A 14,670-nucleotide genomic window follows, 5' to 3' on the forward strand; every position below is an offset into this window, starting at 1 on the left:
CGACGTTTCTCAAAGCCACTTTAGGGTTTTAGGGTTTACAGATACAGCGCGGAAACAGGCCCTTCGACCCACCGGGTCTGCGCCGACCAGCGATCCCCACACACTAACACTATCCTACACCCACTAGGGACAATTTACATTAACCAAGCCAATTAACCTACAAACCCGCACGTCTTTGGAGTGTGGGAGGAAACCGAATGATCTCGGAGAAAACCCACACAGGTCACGGGGAGAACGTACAAACTCCGTACAGACAGCGCCCGTAGACGGGATCGAACCCGGATCTCCGGCGTTGCATTCGCTGCAAGGCAGCAACTCTACTGCTGCGCCACGTGAATCTCTTATCTGTTTGCACACTATTCATAGTCGTCCAAATATAGACACAAAATGTTAGAGTGACTCAGCAGGTCAGGCAGCATCTGTGGAGAACATGGATAGGTGATGTTTCACAGAGTGCTGGAGTAACTCAGCGGGTCAGGCAGCATCTGTGGAGAACATGGATAGGTGACGTTTCACAGAGTGCTGGAGTAACTCAGCGGGTCAGGCAGCATCTGTGGAGAACATGGATAGGTGACGTTTCACAGAGTGCTGGAGTAACTCAGCGGGTCAGGCAGCATCTGTGGAGAACATGGATAGGTGACGTTTCACAGAGTGCAGGAGTAACTCAGCGGGCCAGGCAGCATCTCGGGAGAGAAAGAATGGGTGACGTTTCGGGTCAAGACCCTTCTTCAGACTGATGTCAGGGGAGGGGGCGGGACAAAGATAAAAGTAGTCGGAGACAGGAAGACTGGTGGGAGAACTGGGAAGGGGGAGGGGATAGAGAGGGGAAGCAGGGGCTATCTGAAGTTAGAGAAGTCAAAGTTCATACCGCTGGGGTGTAAACTACCCAAGCAAAATATGAGGAGCTGTTCCTCCAATTTGCGCTGGGCCTCACTCTGACAATGGAGGAGGCCCAGGACAGAAAGGTCAGATTGGGAATAGACAATAGACAATAGACAATCGGTGCAGGAGTAGGCCATTCAGCCCTTCGAGCCAGCACCGCCATTCAATGCGATCATGGCTGATCACTCTCAATCAGTACCCCGTTCCTGCCTTCTTCCCATACCCCCTCACTCCGCTATCCTTAAGAGCTCTATCCAGCTCTCTCTTGAAAGCATCCAACGAACTGGCCTCCACTGCCTTCTGAGGCAGAGAATTCCACACCTTCACCACTCTCTGACTGAAAAAGTTCTTCCTCATCTCCGTTCTAAATGGCCTACCCCTTATTCTTAAACTGTGGCCCCTTGTTCTGGACTCCCCCAACATTGGGAACATGATTCCTGCCTCTAATGTGTCCAATCCCCTAATTATCTTATATGTTTCAATAAGATCCCCCCTCATCCTTCTATATTCCAGTGTATACAAGCCTAATTGCTCCAGCCTTTCAACATACGACAGTCCCGCCATTCCGGGAATTAACCTAGTGAACCTACGCTGCACGCCCTCAATAGCAAGAATATCCTTCCTCAAATTTGGAGACCAAAACTGCACACAGTACTCCAGGTGCGGTCTCACCAGGGCCCGGTACAACTGTAGAAGGACCTCTTTGCTCCTATACTCAACTCCTCTTGTTACGAAGGCCAACATTCCACTGGCTTTCTTCACTGCCTGCTGTACCTGCATGCTTCCTTTCAGTGACTGATGCACCAGGACACCCAGATCTCGTTGAACATCCCCTCTTCCTAACTTGACACCATTCAGATAATAATCTGCCTTTCTATTCTTACTTCCAAAGTGGGAGTGCTGAGCCACCGGGAGATCAGGTTGGTTGAGACAGACTGAGCGGAGGTGTTCAGTCAAATGTTTTCCTGTACATTCATTGTTAGTTTCTTACTGATTGTGTTTCTTCTGCGGCAAGAATCAAAGCTTTGACAATGAATCCTATTCCGTTTCAAGAGTAACGCACTGCGCCACATGTACCAGCAGCCGCTGTACTTATGCAAGGCTGCTGTCAAGATAACTTTTCCATGCCAACCACGATGGCATTGTAGGCTAGTCTAAGATGCCAGGGGTATTGCCTGCATTTGGGGCGGCATGGTGACACAGCGGTAGAGTTGCTGCCTCACAGCACCGGAGACCCGGTTTCCATCCCGACTACAGGTGCTGTCAGTACGGAGTTTGTACGTTCTCCCCGTGACCTGCGTGGGCTTTCTCTGGGTGCTCCGGTTTCCTCCCACACTCCAAAGATGTGCAGGTTTGTAGGTTAATTGGCTTCGTGAAATTGTAAATTGTCCCAAGTGTGTGTAGGATAGTGTCATGTACCAGCTGTTCTCTGGTCGGCATGAACTCGGTGGGCCGAAGGGCCTGTTTCCACTGAACTAAAATAAACCTCTGGTAAACTGCGACTAAGTTCGCTTTTCCCATGATCATCCGTCATAACTGAATAGTGAGCAGCCCGGATAGAGTGGATGTGGAGAGGATGTTTCCACTAGTGGGAGAGTCTAGGACCAGAGGGCACAGCCTCAGAATTAAAGGACGATCCATTAGGAAGGTGATGAGGAGGAATTTCTTTAGTCAGAGGGTGGTGAATCTGTGGAATTCATTGCCACAGAAGGCTGTGGAGGCCAAGTCAGTGGGTATTTTTAAGGCGGAGACTGACAGATTATGATCAGTACGGGTGTCCGGGGTTATGGGGAGAAGGCAGGAGAATGGGGTTGAGAGGGAAAGATAGATCAGCCATGATTGAATGGCGGAGTAGACTCGATGGGCCGAATGGTCTAGAACTTATGAACTTCTGAATCAACAACAACGTCGTGCAGCCAGACATGGTGAGCTGTAGATGTCTGGAGGTAACATGTTTCTGAACACCACAAGCCGTCTGTTCTTGCTTGTGGGAATTCTTATGAACTGCAAGCATTAAGTCTACCATCAATGCTAATTGCCCGTCCCTGTTCCTTCATGGTACTTTGACAATTTGTGCAAAGGGAATAGATTATTAGACAAGTAAACGACACAGAGGCCGGTGAGTTGATCAGTGCGGGTGTCAGGGGTTATGAGGAGAAGGCAGGAGAATCACTGGAATTTAGAAGGATGAGAGGGGATCTTATAGAGATGTATAAAATTATAAAAGGACTGGGCAAGCTAGATGCAGGAAAAATGTTCCCAATGTTGGGGAAGTTCAGAACCAGGGGCCACAGCCTAAGAATAAAGGGGAGGCCATTTAAAACTGAGGTGAGAAAAAACTTTTCCACCCAGAGAGTTGTGAATTTGTGGAATTCTCTGCCACAGAGGGCAGTGGAGGCCGATTCACTGGATGCTTTCAGAAGAGAGTTAGAGCTCTTAAGGATTGCGGAGTCAAGAGATATGGGGAGAAGGCAGGAACGGTGTACTGATTGTGGATGATCAGCCATGATCACAGTGAATGGAGGTGCTGGCACGAAGGGCCGAATGGCCTACCTCTGCACCTTTTGTCTATTGTCTATTACCTGCCTACCTGTGACACCATTTTCGGGGAACTGTGTACCTGCGCTCCTAGATCCCTCTGCTGTACAACACTCTTCAGAGCCTGATCAATCATTGTGAACGTCCAGCCTAAACCCTTACACTTCACTGCATTAAACTCCATCAACCATTCTTTGGCCTATTTGCCCAGCTAGTCAAAATCTTGCTGTCATTTTTGATAACAATAGAGAATAGACAATAGGTGCAGGAGGAGGCCATTCGGCCCTTTGAGCCAGCACCACCATTCACTGTGATCACGGCTGATCATTCTCAATCAGTACCCCGTTCCTGCCTTCTCCCCATACCCCGTGACTCCGCTATCTTTAAGAGCTCCATCTAACGCTCTCTTGAAAGCATCCAGTGAATTGGCCTCCATGGAGGCAGAGAATTCCACAGATTCACAACTCTCTGGGAGAAAAGGTTTTTCCTCATCTCCGTTCTAAATGGCCTACTCCTTATTCTTAAACTGTGGCCCCTGGTTCTGGACTCCCCCAACATCGGGAACATGTTTCCTGCCTCCAGCGCATCCAATCCCTTAATAATCTTATATGTCTCAAAATCATCTTCACCAGTTATAATACCAGGCTCTTAAGTGTCATCTGCAAACTAACTAATCATGCCTTGTATCCAAATTGTTGATATAAATCATAAACAGAATGTGTGCATGTCTTTCTGTGTACTTAAGATATATGCTCATTGCGTGTTATAGCATGGAATATGGCCCTTCAGTCCACCTTTCCCATGCTGACCACGATGCCCCATCTATGCCACTCCCACCTCCCTGTGCTTGGCACCATTCTCTCAAAACCTGTCCTATCCATGTACCTGTCCAAGATAGACACAAAATGCTGGAGTAACTCAGCGGGTCAGGCAGCATCTGTGGAGAACATGGATAGGTGACGTTTCACAGAGTGCTGGAGTGACTCAGCGGGTCAGGCAGTATTTCTGAAGAAATAGAAAGAAATATGTTGAGCAGGCTGGGTCTCTATTCCATGGAGCGCAGGAGGATGAGGGGTGATCTTATAGAGGTGTATAAAATCATGAGAGGAATAGATCGGGTAGATGCACAGAGTCTCGTGCCCAGAGTAGGTGAATCGAGGACCAGAGGACAAAGGTTCAAGGTGAAGGGGAAAAGATTTAATAGGAATCCGAGGGGTAACTTTTTCACACAGAGGGTGGTGGGTGTATGGAACAAGCTGCCAGATGAGGTAGCTGAGGCTGGGACTATCCCAACATTTAAGAAACTGTTAGACAGGTACATGGATAGGACGGGTTTGGAGGGATATGGACCAAGCGCAGGCAAGTGGGACTGGTGTAGCTGGGAGATGTTGGCCGGTGTGGGCAAGTTGGGCCGAAGGGCCTGTTTCCACACTGTATCACTCTGTGACTTTAAATAGGATGGGTGACATTTTGGGTTGTGGAAAGATAGAAACATAGGAAATAGGTGCAGGAGGAGGCCATTAGGCCCTTCGAGCCTGTACGCACCATCACTCAGACATCCTTCTTCAGACAATCAATCAGTTGTTCTCTTGAAGGTATTTATTCACAAAACGCTGGAGTAACTCAGCAGGTCAGGCAGCATCTCGGGAGAGAAGGAATGGGTGACGTTTCGGGTCGAGACCCTTCTTCAGACAGCTACCACAGCCACATCTCTTTGAAGTTGTTCTCTTGTGTCTTTCAGGTGGCATGGCAGACGAGGAGGCTTATGAAGACTTCCAGAACTACTATGACAATGGATCCTACCAACATGAGACAAACAGCACCATCGACTATTACGAGTTTAACCACCTGTGTGAGAAAGATGACGTCAGGCGATTTGCAAAGTACTTCCTGCCGCTGTTCTACGGGGTGACCCTGATAGCCGGCGTGGCTGGAAACGTTGTGGTGGTGGCCATCTACGCCAATTACAAGAGGATCAAAACCAAGACGGACCTGTACATCATGAACGTGGCCATTGCTGACCTCCTGCTGTTGGTCACACTGCCCTTCTGGATGGCCAATGCCATCCACGGGTGGATATTTGGGGAGGCCATGTGCAAGGTCTGCTCGGCACTGTTTGAGATGAACTTCTGTGCCGGCATGCTGTTCCTGGCCTGCGTCAGTGTTGACCGCTACCTGGCCGTGTACAAGGCTGCCCGCCCGGCCACGGTGGGCAGCAGGGCCAGTCTGATCTGTCTGTGCGTGTGGCTGGTGGCCCTTGTCCTCAGCATGCCCGATATGGTGTTCTCCTCAGTGATGGAGTTCAACGGCAGGCAGCAGTGCGGCCTACTCTTTCCCCCACAGGTGGCCAAGACAGCCAAGGCCACGGTCCAGGTGTTTGACATCCTCCTGGCCTTTGCCGTGCCGTCGCTGGTCATGCTGTGCTGTTACTCTGCCGTGGCCAAGGTGGTGTACCAGGGCAGGGACAGGAGGAAACACCGGGCGCTCCGTGTGCTCCTGGCCGTGGTGGCCGTCTTCTTCCTGACCCAGCTGCCCTACAACGTGGTCAAGTTCTGCCGCCTGCTGGACCTGATCCATGTGCTCATCAGGGACTGTGAGGTCAGCAAGCGGGTGGACGTGGCCACGCAGGTCACCGAGAGCATCGCCATCTTCCACAGTTGCCTCAACCCCATCCTCTACGCCTTCATGGGGGCCTCCTTCAAAGGCCACGTCCTGAAGGCAGTCAAGAGGAGCCGCTTCTGGCGCCGGACCCAGGGGACCCAGGGGACCCAGGGGACCCAGGACACCGACATCGCTCTGCAGACCTCCTTCAATTCACCGCCCGAGTCCGAGCACACGAGCAGTTTCTCCATCTAGCCACGCCACAGACTCAAGGCTCTGGCACAGCACCTTCTCAACCGAGATGCTGCCTGATCTGCTGAGTTACTCCAGCACTCTGTGAAACGTCACCTATCCATGTTCTCCACAGATGCTGCCTGACCCGCTGAGTTACTCCAGCACTCTGTGAAACGTCACCTATCCATGTTCTCCAGAGATGCTGCCTGACCCGCTGAGTTACTCCAGCACTCATATTTCGCTTGGGTAGTTTACACCCCAGCGGTATGAACATTGACTTCTCTAACTTCAGATAGTCCCTACTTTCCCTCTCTATCCCCTCCCCCTTCCCAGTTCTCCCACTAGTCTTCCTGTCTCCAACTACATCCTATCTTTGTCCCGCCCCCTCCCCTGATATCAGCCTGAAGAAGGGTCTCAACCCGAAACGTCACCCATTCCTTCTCTCCCGAGATGCTGCCTGACCCGCTGAGTTACTCCAGCACTCTGTGAAACGTCACCTATCCATGTTCTCCACAGATGCTGCCTGACCCGCTGAGTTACTCCAGCACTCTGAAACGTCACCTATCCATGTTCTCCACAGATGCTGCCTGACCCGCTGAGTTACTCCAGCACTTTGTCTCTACCCACAGACGCAAGGCTGTGGCAGAGCATAGAACAACACGGCCCAGCAGCAGGCCCTTCGGCCCACAATGTCTTTGCATTTCCATATTCCTACTCCTCTGCTCTTCCCCAACTCAACCGTAGGTCAGACTCTTGTCTCTCCAAACCAAAGAGCAGAGACAGGGGTGGCACGGTGGTGCAGCGGTAGAGTTACTGCCTCACGGCGCCGGAGACCCGGGTTCCATCCCGACTACGGGTACTGACTGTACGGAGTTTGTACGTTCTCCCCATGTCCTGCTTAGGTTTTCTCCGAGATCTTCAGTTTCCTCCGACACTCCAAAGAAAGTGCAAGTTTGCAGATTAATTGGCCTGGTATAATAGTAAATCATCCCTCGTGTGTAGGATAGTGCTAGCATATGAGGTTTAGAGAGACAGCGCGGAAACAGGCTCTTCAGCCCACCGGGTACGCGCCGACCGGCGATCCCCGCACATTAATATCGGGGCGTGGCTGTGTTCTGCAGCTGCGGCTCACCGGCAGTCTCTCCGTTTTTTTTTTGTGTTTTTTAGTCAATGTTGATGTTAAATGTACGTTTTGTTTTATTTTTAATTCTGTGTATGTAGGGGGGTGGTGGGGGGGTTGGGGGAAACCTTTTTTTAAATCTCCTCCTCAACGGAGATGCGACCTTTACCGTGTCGTATCTCCGTTCGCGCTACGGCCTAACATCGTGGAGTCGGCGGCCTCCAGCTGGGATCGACCTCGAAGACTCCGGTCGCAGGGCCTGGACTTACCATCTCGGAGGCTTCGGCCGTGGGCCCTGCAGACCGCAACATCTGGAGTTCGCAGGTCCCTGGCTGGCGACCGGCTTTTGGGAGCTCCAGCCGTAGCAGCTTCGACCGCCCCGAAGCACGAGGCACGATCAACCCGCCCGCAGGCCCTTCATCACCCTGCGTGGCTCGGCCGCAGCACTTTACATCGCCCGGTGGGGGCTCAGGACTCTCATCGCCCTACGTGGCTCGGCCGCGGCATTTTCCATTGCCCGGTGGGGGCTCAGGACTTTCATCGGCCTGCTCGGCTCGACCCTGGGACTTTCCATCGCCCGGTGGGGGCTTCAAGGGGTTGGGAGCCTCGATCGCCTCGTGGCGCCACGGGAGAAGAACGAGGAGGAGATAAGACTTTGCCTTCCATCACAGTGAGGGTATGCCTAGAGCAATCACTGTGATGGCTGTTTTGTGTAAAAAATTGTATCTGTGTGTCTTGTGTTCTTTAATGTCTACTGCCGGACCCTGACGTGAGAGGACGCTGGCGTTGAGTATTCGCCGCTTTTCCGTCAGGATAGTTTGTCTGTGTTGTCTGTTTGTTTCTATGTTAATTGTATTTGTAAAGCGCTTTGTGCATGTGTTAAGGCGCTATATAAAATAAATATATTATTATTATTATTATTATTATTAACAGTACCCTACACACACGAGGGACAATTTACACTTTAAACAAGCCAATTAAACTACAAACCTGTACGTCTTTGGAGTGTGGGAGGAAACCGAATATCTTGAAGAAAACCCATGCAGGTCACGGGGAGAACGTACAAACTACGTACAGACAGCACCCGTAGTCCATGTCGACCAGAGGTGATCTCTGTTCGACATGGACTCGATGGACTGAAGAGCCTGTTTCCGTGCTGTATCTCTAAAGACTAAAGCAAAGGGCCGGGAACATTCGGCAGACCTGCAGATCAATTACTGTTCCAATCTGTAGATCCTAAAACAAAAACAGTCACGCTGAGGAACTCAGCCAAGAGAGGTGGGAAGAGAAACTGGTTCAGGATTATTATTGCCACGTGTACCGAGGTACAGTGAAAAGCTTTTTTTTGCATGCTACCCACTCAGATGGGCAGTCACGGTGGCGCAGCGGTAGAGTTGCTGCCTTACAGCGAACGCAGCGCCGGAGACTTTGATTACGTTGAAACAAGGAACTACAGATGCTGGTTTACCCAAAAGGATGGTCCTGACCCAAACCGTCACCTATCCATGTTCTCCACAGATGCTGCCTGACCCGCTGAGTTACTCCAGCACTCTGTGAAACGTCACCTATCCATGTTCTCCACAGATGCTGCCTGACCCGCTGAGTTACTCCAGCACTCTGTGAAACGTCACCTATCCATGTTCTCCACAGATGCTGCCTGACCCGCTGAGTTACTCCAGCACTCTGTGAAACGTCACCTATCCATGTTCTCCACAGATGCTGCCTGGCCCGCTGAGTTACTCCAGCACTCTGTGAAACGTCACCTATCCATGTTCTCCACAGATGCTGCCTGACCCGCTGAGTTACTCCAGCACTTTGTGTCTTCCCTTTTCACAAATACCAACCTGTGCTTTATCCAGAATATCCTCATACATTTTGTAGAAATTAATTAAGTAATACAGAGCAAGTATTTATTCTCTCTACTTCACGATTTTCCAATTGTAATCTAGATATGGTGAATTTATGTAATTAGATAACTTGTATATTGAAATTAACATAATCTATGGATATCTTTGTATTTACAGCTGTAATCATCACCTTCTTGAAACTTTTGCAAATATTAAATTAAAGATTTTATATTTGATTTCCTAAATTGAAATTTAAAAGAGTGAGTCCTTGATATTCAAATGTCACACTGTGTTTTGTAAGATTGCATTTCTCTGAATACGTTAAATATTTTTATTTAGACAATAGACAATAGGTGCAGGAAGAGGCCATTCGGCCCTTCGAGCCAGCACCACCATTCAATGTGATCATGGCTGATCATTCACAATCAGTACCCCGTTCCTGCCTTCTCCCCATATCCCCATACCCCCATTTACTCCATTCCTACAATCGGAACAACAGACCAGGAACTCGACTAAACTAATCCTTGAATTATATAACCATCAAGACCAACAAGGTCTCTACTCGCTGTATCCCAGAACCATCCCTGTTTGGAATCCTTTACCACCGCAGATAAAATCTGCTGCTGATAGCAAATCTTTTAAACTGTTGCTTGCAAACACTAAATTTTAAATCTGCAACTGCATGCATGAGGGACTGCACGTTTACAGCCCAACAACGGCGGTTGGTGCAGTATCGACAAGACAAGAGAAGACAAGACTGTTTGGTGATGTTGGAGTGGCTGCAGTATATGAGGCAGCGCCTCGTGTAGATCCCTGCGATGGTGGGGAGGTCATTACCCGTGATGGACTGGGCAGTGCCCACCGCTCTCTGTAGATCCCTGCGATGGTGCGGAGGTCATTACCCGTGATGGACTGGGCAGTGCCCACCACTCTCTGTAGATCCCTGCGATGGTGGGGAGGTCAGTCCCCGTGATGGACTGGGCAGTGCCCACCACTCTCTGTAGATCCCTGCGATGGTGGGGAGGTCATTACCCGTGATGGACTGGGCAGTGCCCACCACTCTCTGTAGATCCCTGCGATGGTGGGGAGGTCAGTACTTGTGATGGACTGGGCAGTGCCCACCCCTCTCTGTAGATCCCTGCGATGGTGGGGAGGTCATTACCCGTGATGGACTGGGCAGTGCCCACCACTCTCTGTAGATCCCTGCGATGGTGGGGAGGTCAGTCCCCGTGATGGACTGGGCAGTGCCCACCACTCTCTGTAGATCCCTGCGATGGTGGGGAGGTCATTACCCGTGATGGACTGGGCAGTGCCCACCACTCTCTGTAGATCCCTGCGATGGTGGGGAGGTCATTACCCGTGATGGACTGGGCAGTGCCCACCCCTCTCTGTAGATCCCTGCGATGGTGGGGAGGTCAGTCCCCGTGATGGACTGGGCAGTGCCCACCGCTCTCTGTAGATCCCTGCGATGGTGGGGAGGTCATTACCCGTGAGGGACTGGGCAGTGCCCACCACTCTCTGTAATCTTTTTTGCTCCTGGGCATTCAAGTTGCCGAACCAGGCCATGATGCAAACAGTCGATACGCTCTCTACACCTGTAGAAGTTCAAGAGTATAATCATTGACACACAGAATCTCCTCAATCTGAGGAAGTGAGATGAGGAAAAACTTTTTCAGTCAGAGAGTTGTGAATCTGTGGAATTCTCTGCCTCAGAAGGCAGTGGAGGCCAATTCTCTGAATGCATTCAAGAGAGAGCTAGATAGAGCTCTTAAGGATAGCGGAGTCAGGGGGTATGAGGAGAAGGCAGGAACGGGGTACTGATTGAGAATGATCAGCCATGATCACATTGAATGGCGGTGCTGGCTGGAAGGGCCGAATGGCCTCCTCCTGCACCTATTGTCTATAAGTAGTGATGTTGCTGGGTTTTCTGCATGACTGGGTCCGGGACAGATCTTCAGAGATGAGCAGGGCCAGGAAGCTGACATTGTCAACTCTCTCCACACAGTCCTTTTGTGTAAACTATCATCTGTAGTTCCTTGTTTCCACAGCACAGGTATTTGGTCTATCGTGCAGGTGCTGCCCTTAGAGAAAGCAGTCCTAATGGTTTCACTCCTCCTCTCCCTTTCACCAGCATGGTCAAGGCACTACAATAAATACATTTTCTGTGTAAAGAGTAAAGGCCTTGAGGAAAGTTACTGATGAAATAAAACACGTTATAATACTGCCGATTAGACATCTTTGGATTAGCAGACAATTCTGCAACACTGAGAAAAACTGGTTGCTTTACAGTAAATATTGTGGTCCCATACAACACAGGCCCATCTGTATCCACTGTTCCAGGTGTCAACTTCTTTACATCGGAGAGACCAAACGCAGGCTCGGCGATCGTTTTGTTCAACACCTCCGCTCGGCCCACCTTAACCTACCTGATCTCCCGGTGGCTCAGCACTTCAACTCCCCCTCCCATTCCCAATCTGACCTTTCTGTCCTGGGCCTCCTCCATTGTCAGAGTGAGGCCCAGCGCAAATTGGAGGAACAGCACCTCATATTTTGCTTGGGTAGTTTACACCCCAGCGATATGAACATTGACTTCTTTGACTTCAGATAGTCCCTACTTTCCCTCTCTATCCCCTCCCCCTTCCCAGTTCTCCCACTAGTCCTGTCTCCGACTACATCCTATCTTTGTCCCGCCCCCTCCCCTGACATCCCCCTGAAGAAGGGTCTCGACCCAAAAAGTCAACCATTCCTTCTCTCCCAAGATGCTGCCTGACCCGCTGAGTTACTCCAGCACTCTGTGAAACGTCACCTATCCATGTTCTCCACAGATGCTGCCTGACCCACTGAGTTACTCCAGCACTCTGTGAAACGTCACCTATCCATGTTCTCCACAGATGCTGCCTGACCCGCTGAGTTACTCCAGCACTCTGTGAAACGTCACCTATCCATGTTCTCCACAGATGCTGCCTGACCCGCTGAGTTACTCCAGCACTGTGTGTCTACCCATCTAAGTCAGTTCCATTTCTCCGTGTTGGTCGCATATCCTTCTAACCTTTTTCTATCTATATACCTGCCCAAGTGTCTCTACCAGTGGTGCAGCTGGTAGAGTTTCTGCCCCACAGCACCAGGGACCCAGTTTGATCCTGACCGCGGGTGCTGACTGTGTGGAATTTATTCGTTCTGCCCATGACCATGTGGGATTCTCCGGGTTACCTCCCACGTCTCAAAGACGTGCAGGTTTATAGATGAATTGGCCTCTGTAAATTGCCTCAGGTGTGTAGGGCGGATGAAAAAGTGGGATTTCACAGAACCAGTGTGAACTGGTGATCGATGGTCGGCATGGATTAGGTGGACTGAAGGGCCTGTTTCCATGCTGCAACTCTAAACTCTAAACTCAAGTTCGGACAGTTCGTTCCATTTACCCACAACCCTCTGTGTGGGAAAAAAACATGTTCCGAAGTCATAGAAGCAGAATAAGGCCATTCGGCCCATCGAGTCTACTCTGCCATTCAATCATGGCTGATCTAACTCTCCCTCCTAACCCCATTCTCCTGCCTTCTCCCCATAACCCCTGACACCCATACTAATCAAGAATCCGTCAATCTCCGCCTCAAAAATATCCATTGACTTGGCCTCCACAGCTGTCTATGGCAATGAATTCCACAGATTCACCACCCTCTGGCTAAAAAAATTCCTCCTCATCTTTCTGAAATAGTTGCTATTAAACCTTTCCCCTCTCACCTTCAACCTGCGACCTCTGGTTCTGGATTCCCCAACTCTGGGTAAAAGACTCTGTGCATTCACCCTATTGAGGCAGTGCAGCGTAGAGTTCACGAGGTTAATCCCGGGATGGCGGGATTGTCAAATGAGGAAAGATTGGAAAGACTGGGCTTGTATTCACTGGAGTTTAGAAGGATGAGAGGGGATCTTATGGAAACGTATAAAATTTATGAAAGGACTGGACAGGCTAGATGCAGGAAAAATGATCCCAATGTTGGGGGAGTCCAGAACCAGGGGCCACAGTCTAAGAATAAAGGGGAGGCCATTTAAAACAGGTAAGAAAAAACTTTTTCATCCAGAGAGTTGTGAATTTGTGGAATTCTCTGCCACAGAAGGCAGTGGAGGCCAATTCACTGGATGAATTTAAAAGAGAGTTAGATAGAGCTCTAGGGGCTAGTGGAATCAAGGGATATGGGGAGAAGGCAGGCACGGGTTACTGATTGTGGATGATCAGCCATGATCACAATGAATGGCAGTGCTGGCTCGAAGGGCCGAATGGCCTCCTCCTGCACCTATTTTCTATGTTTCTATTTGTTCCCGATTCGTGATCTTATACACCTCTATAAAACCACCATTTCATCTCCTGCATCCCAAGGAATAAATGCAGCAAACGTACTGATCTAAATCTAGGAGTTACTTTCCTGGGTCACCCTGACACCCGACTGAGACATGTTTTACATTATGCTGGAACAAAACATCACCAGACCGATGATAGACACAAAATGCTGGAATGGTAGCTCAGCGGGACAGGAAACAGCTCTGGAGAGAAGGAATGGGTGACGTTTCTTCAGCCTGAAGAAGGGTCTCGACTGTTATATGTTGAAAGACTGGAGCGACTAGGCTTGTATACACTGGAATTTAGAAGGATGAGAGGGGATCTTATCAAAACGTATAGGATTATTAAGGGGTTGGACACGTTAGAGGCAGGAAACATGTTCCCAATGTTGGGGGAGTCCAGAACAAGGCGCCACAGTTTAAGAATAAGGGGTCGGCCATTTAGAACGGAGATGAGGAAAACCTTTTTCAGTCAGAGAGTTGTGAATCTGTGGAATTCTCTGCCTCAGAAGGCAGTGGAGGCCAATTCTCTGGATGCATTCAAGAGAGAGCTAGATAGAGCTCTTAAGGATAGCGGAGTCAGGGGGTATGGGGAGAAGGCAGGAATGGGGTACTGATTGAGAATGATCAGCCATGATCACATTGAATGGCGGTGCTGGCTCGAAGGGCCGAATGGCCTCCTCCTGCACCTATTGTCTATTGTCTTTTGTCTATTGAGATGCAGGAAAAAAATTCCCGATGTTGGGGGAGTCCAGAACCAGGGGCCACAGTCTAAGAATAAAAGGGAGGCCATTTAAAACTGTGGTGAAAAAAGCCTTTTCCACCCAGAGAGTTGTGAATTTGTAGAATTGTCTGCCATGAATTTAAAAGAGAGTTAGGTAGAGCTCTAGGGGCTAGCGGAATCAAGGGATATGGGGAGAAGTCAGGCATGGGTTACTGATTGTGCATGATCAGCCATGATCACAATGAATGGCGGTGCTGGCTCGAAGGGCCAAATGGCCTCCTCTTGCACCTATTTTCTATGTTTCTATGAAACGTCACCCATTCGTTCTCACCAGAGTTTGTAGGATAATTGCCTTCAGTAAATTGTCTTTGTGTGTAGGATAGAACTAGAGT

General features: G+C 49.8%; 1 protein-coding gene across 1 annotated transcript; it reads left to right on the top strand.

The window, feature by feature from the left end:
- The first annotated feature begins 5,166 nt into the window (after positions 1-5,166).
- Positions 5,167-7,344, top strand: LOC144608546 (atypical chemokine receptor 4-like). The gene has a single exon (XM_078426459.1). It carries the CDS (start codon positions 5,167-5,169, stop codon positions 6,274-6,276), a length of 1,110 nt encoding a protein of 369 aa, XP_078282585.1. The 3' UTR covers positions 6,277-7,344.
- Positions 7,345-14,670: the final 7,326 nt, after the last annotated feature.

Source organism: Rhinoraja longicauda, chromosome 2 (genome assembly GCF_053455715.1).
Source record: "Rhinoraja longicauda isolate Sanriku21f chromosome 2, sRhiLon1.1, whole genome shotgun sequence".
NCBI classification, from domain to species: domain Eukaryota; kingdom Metazoa; phylum Chordata; class Chondrichthyes; order Rajiformes; family Arhynchobatidae; genus Rhinoraja; species Rhinoraja longicauda.

Excerpts from the sequence above, each read along its gene's own strand:
- LOC144608546 (XM_078426459.1), top strand. The coding sequence starts at position 5,167 with ATGGCAGACGAGGAGGCTTATGAAGACTTCCAGAACTACTATGACAAT.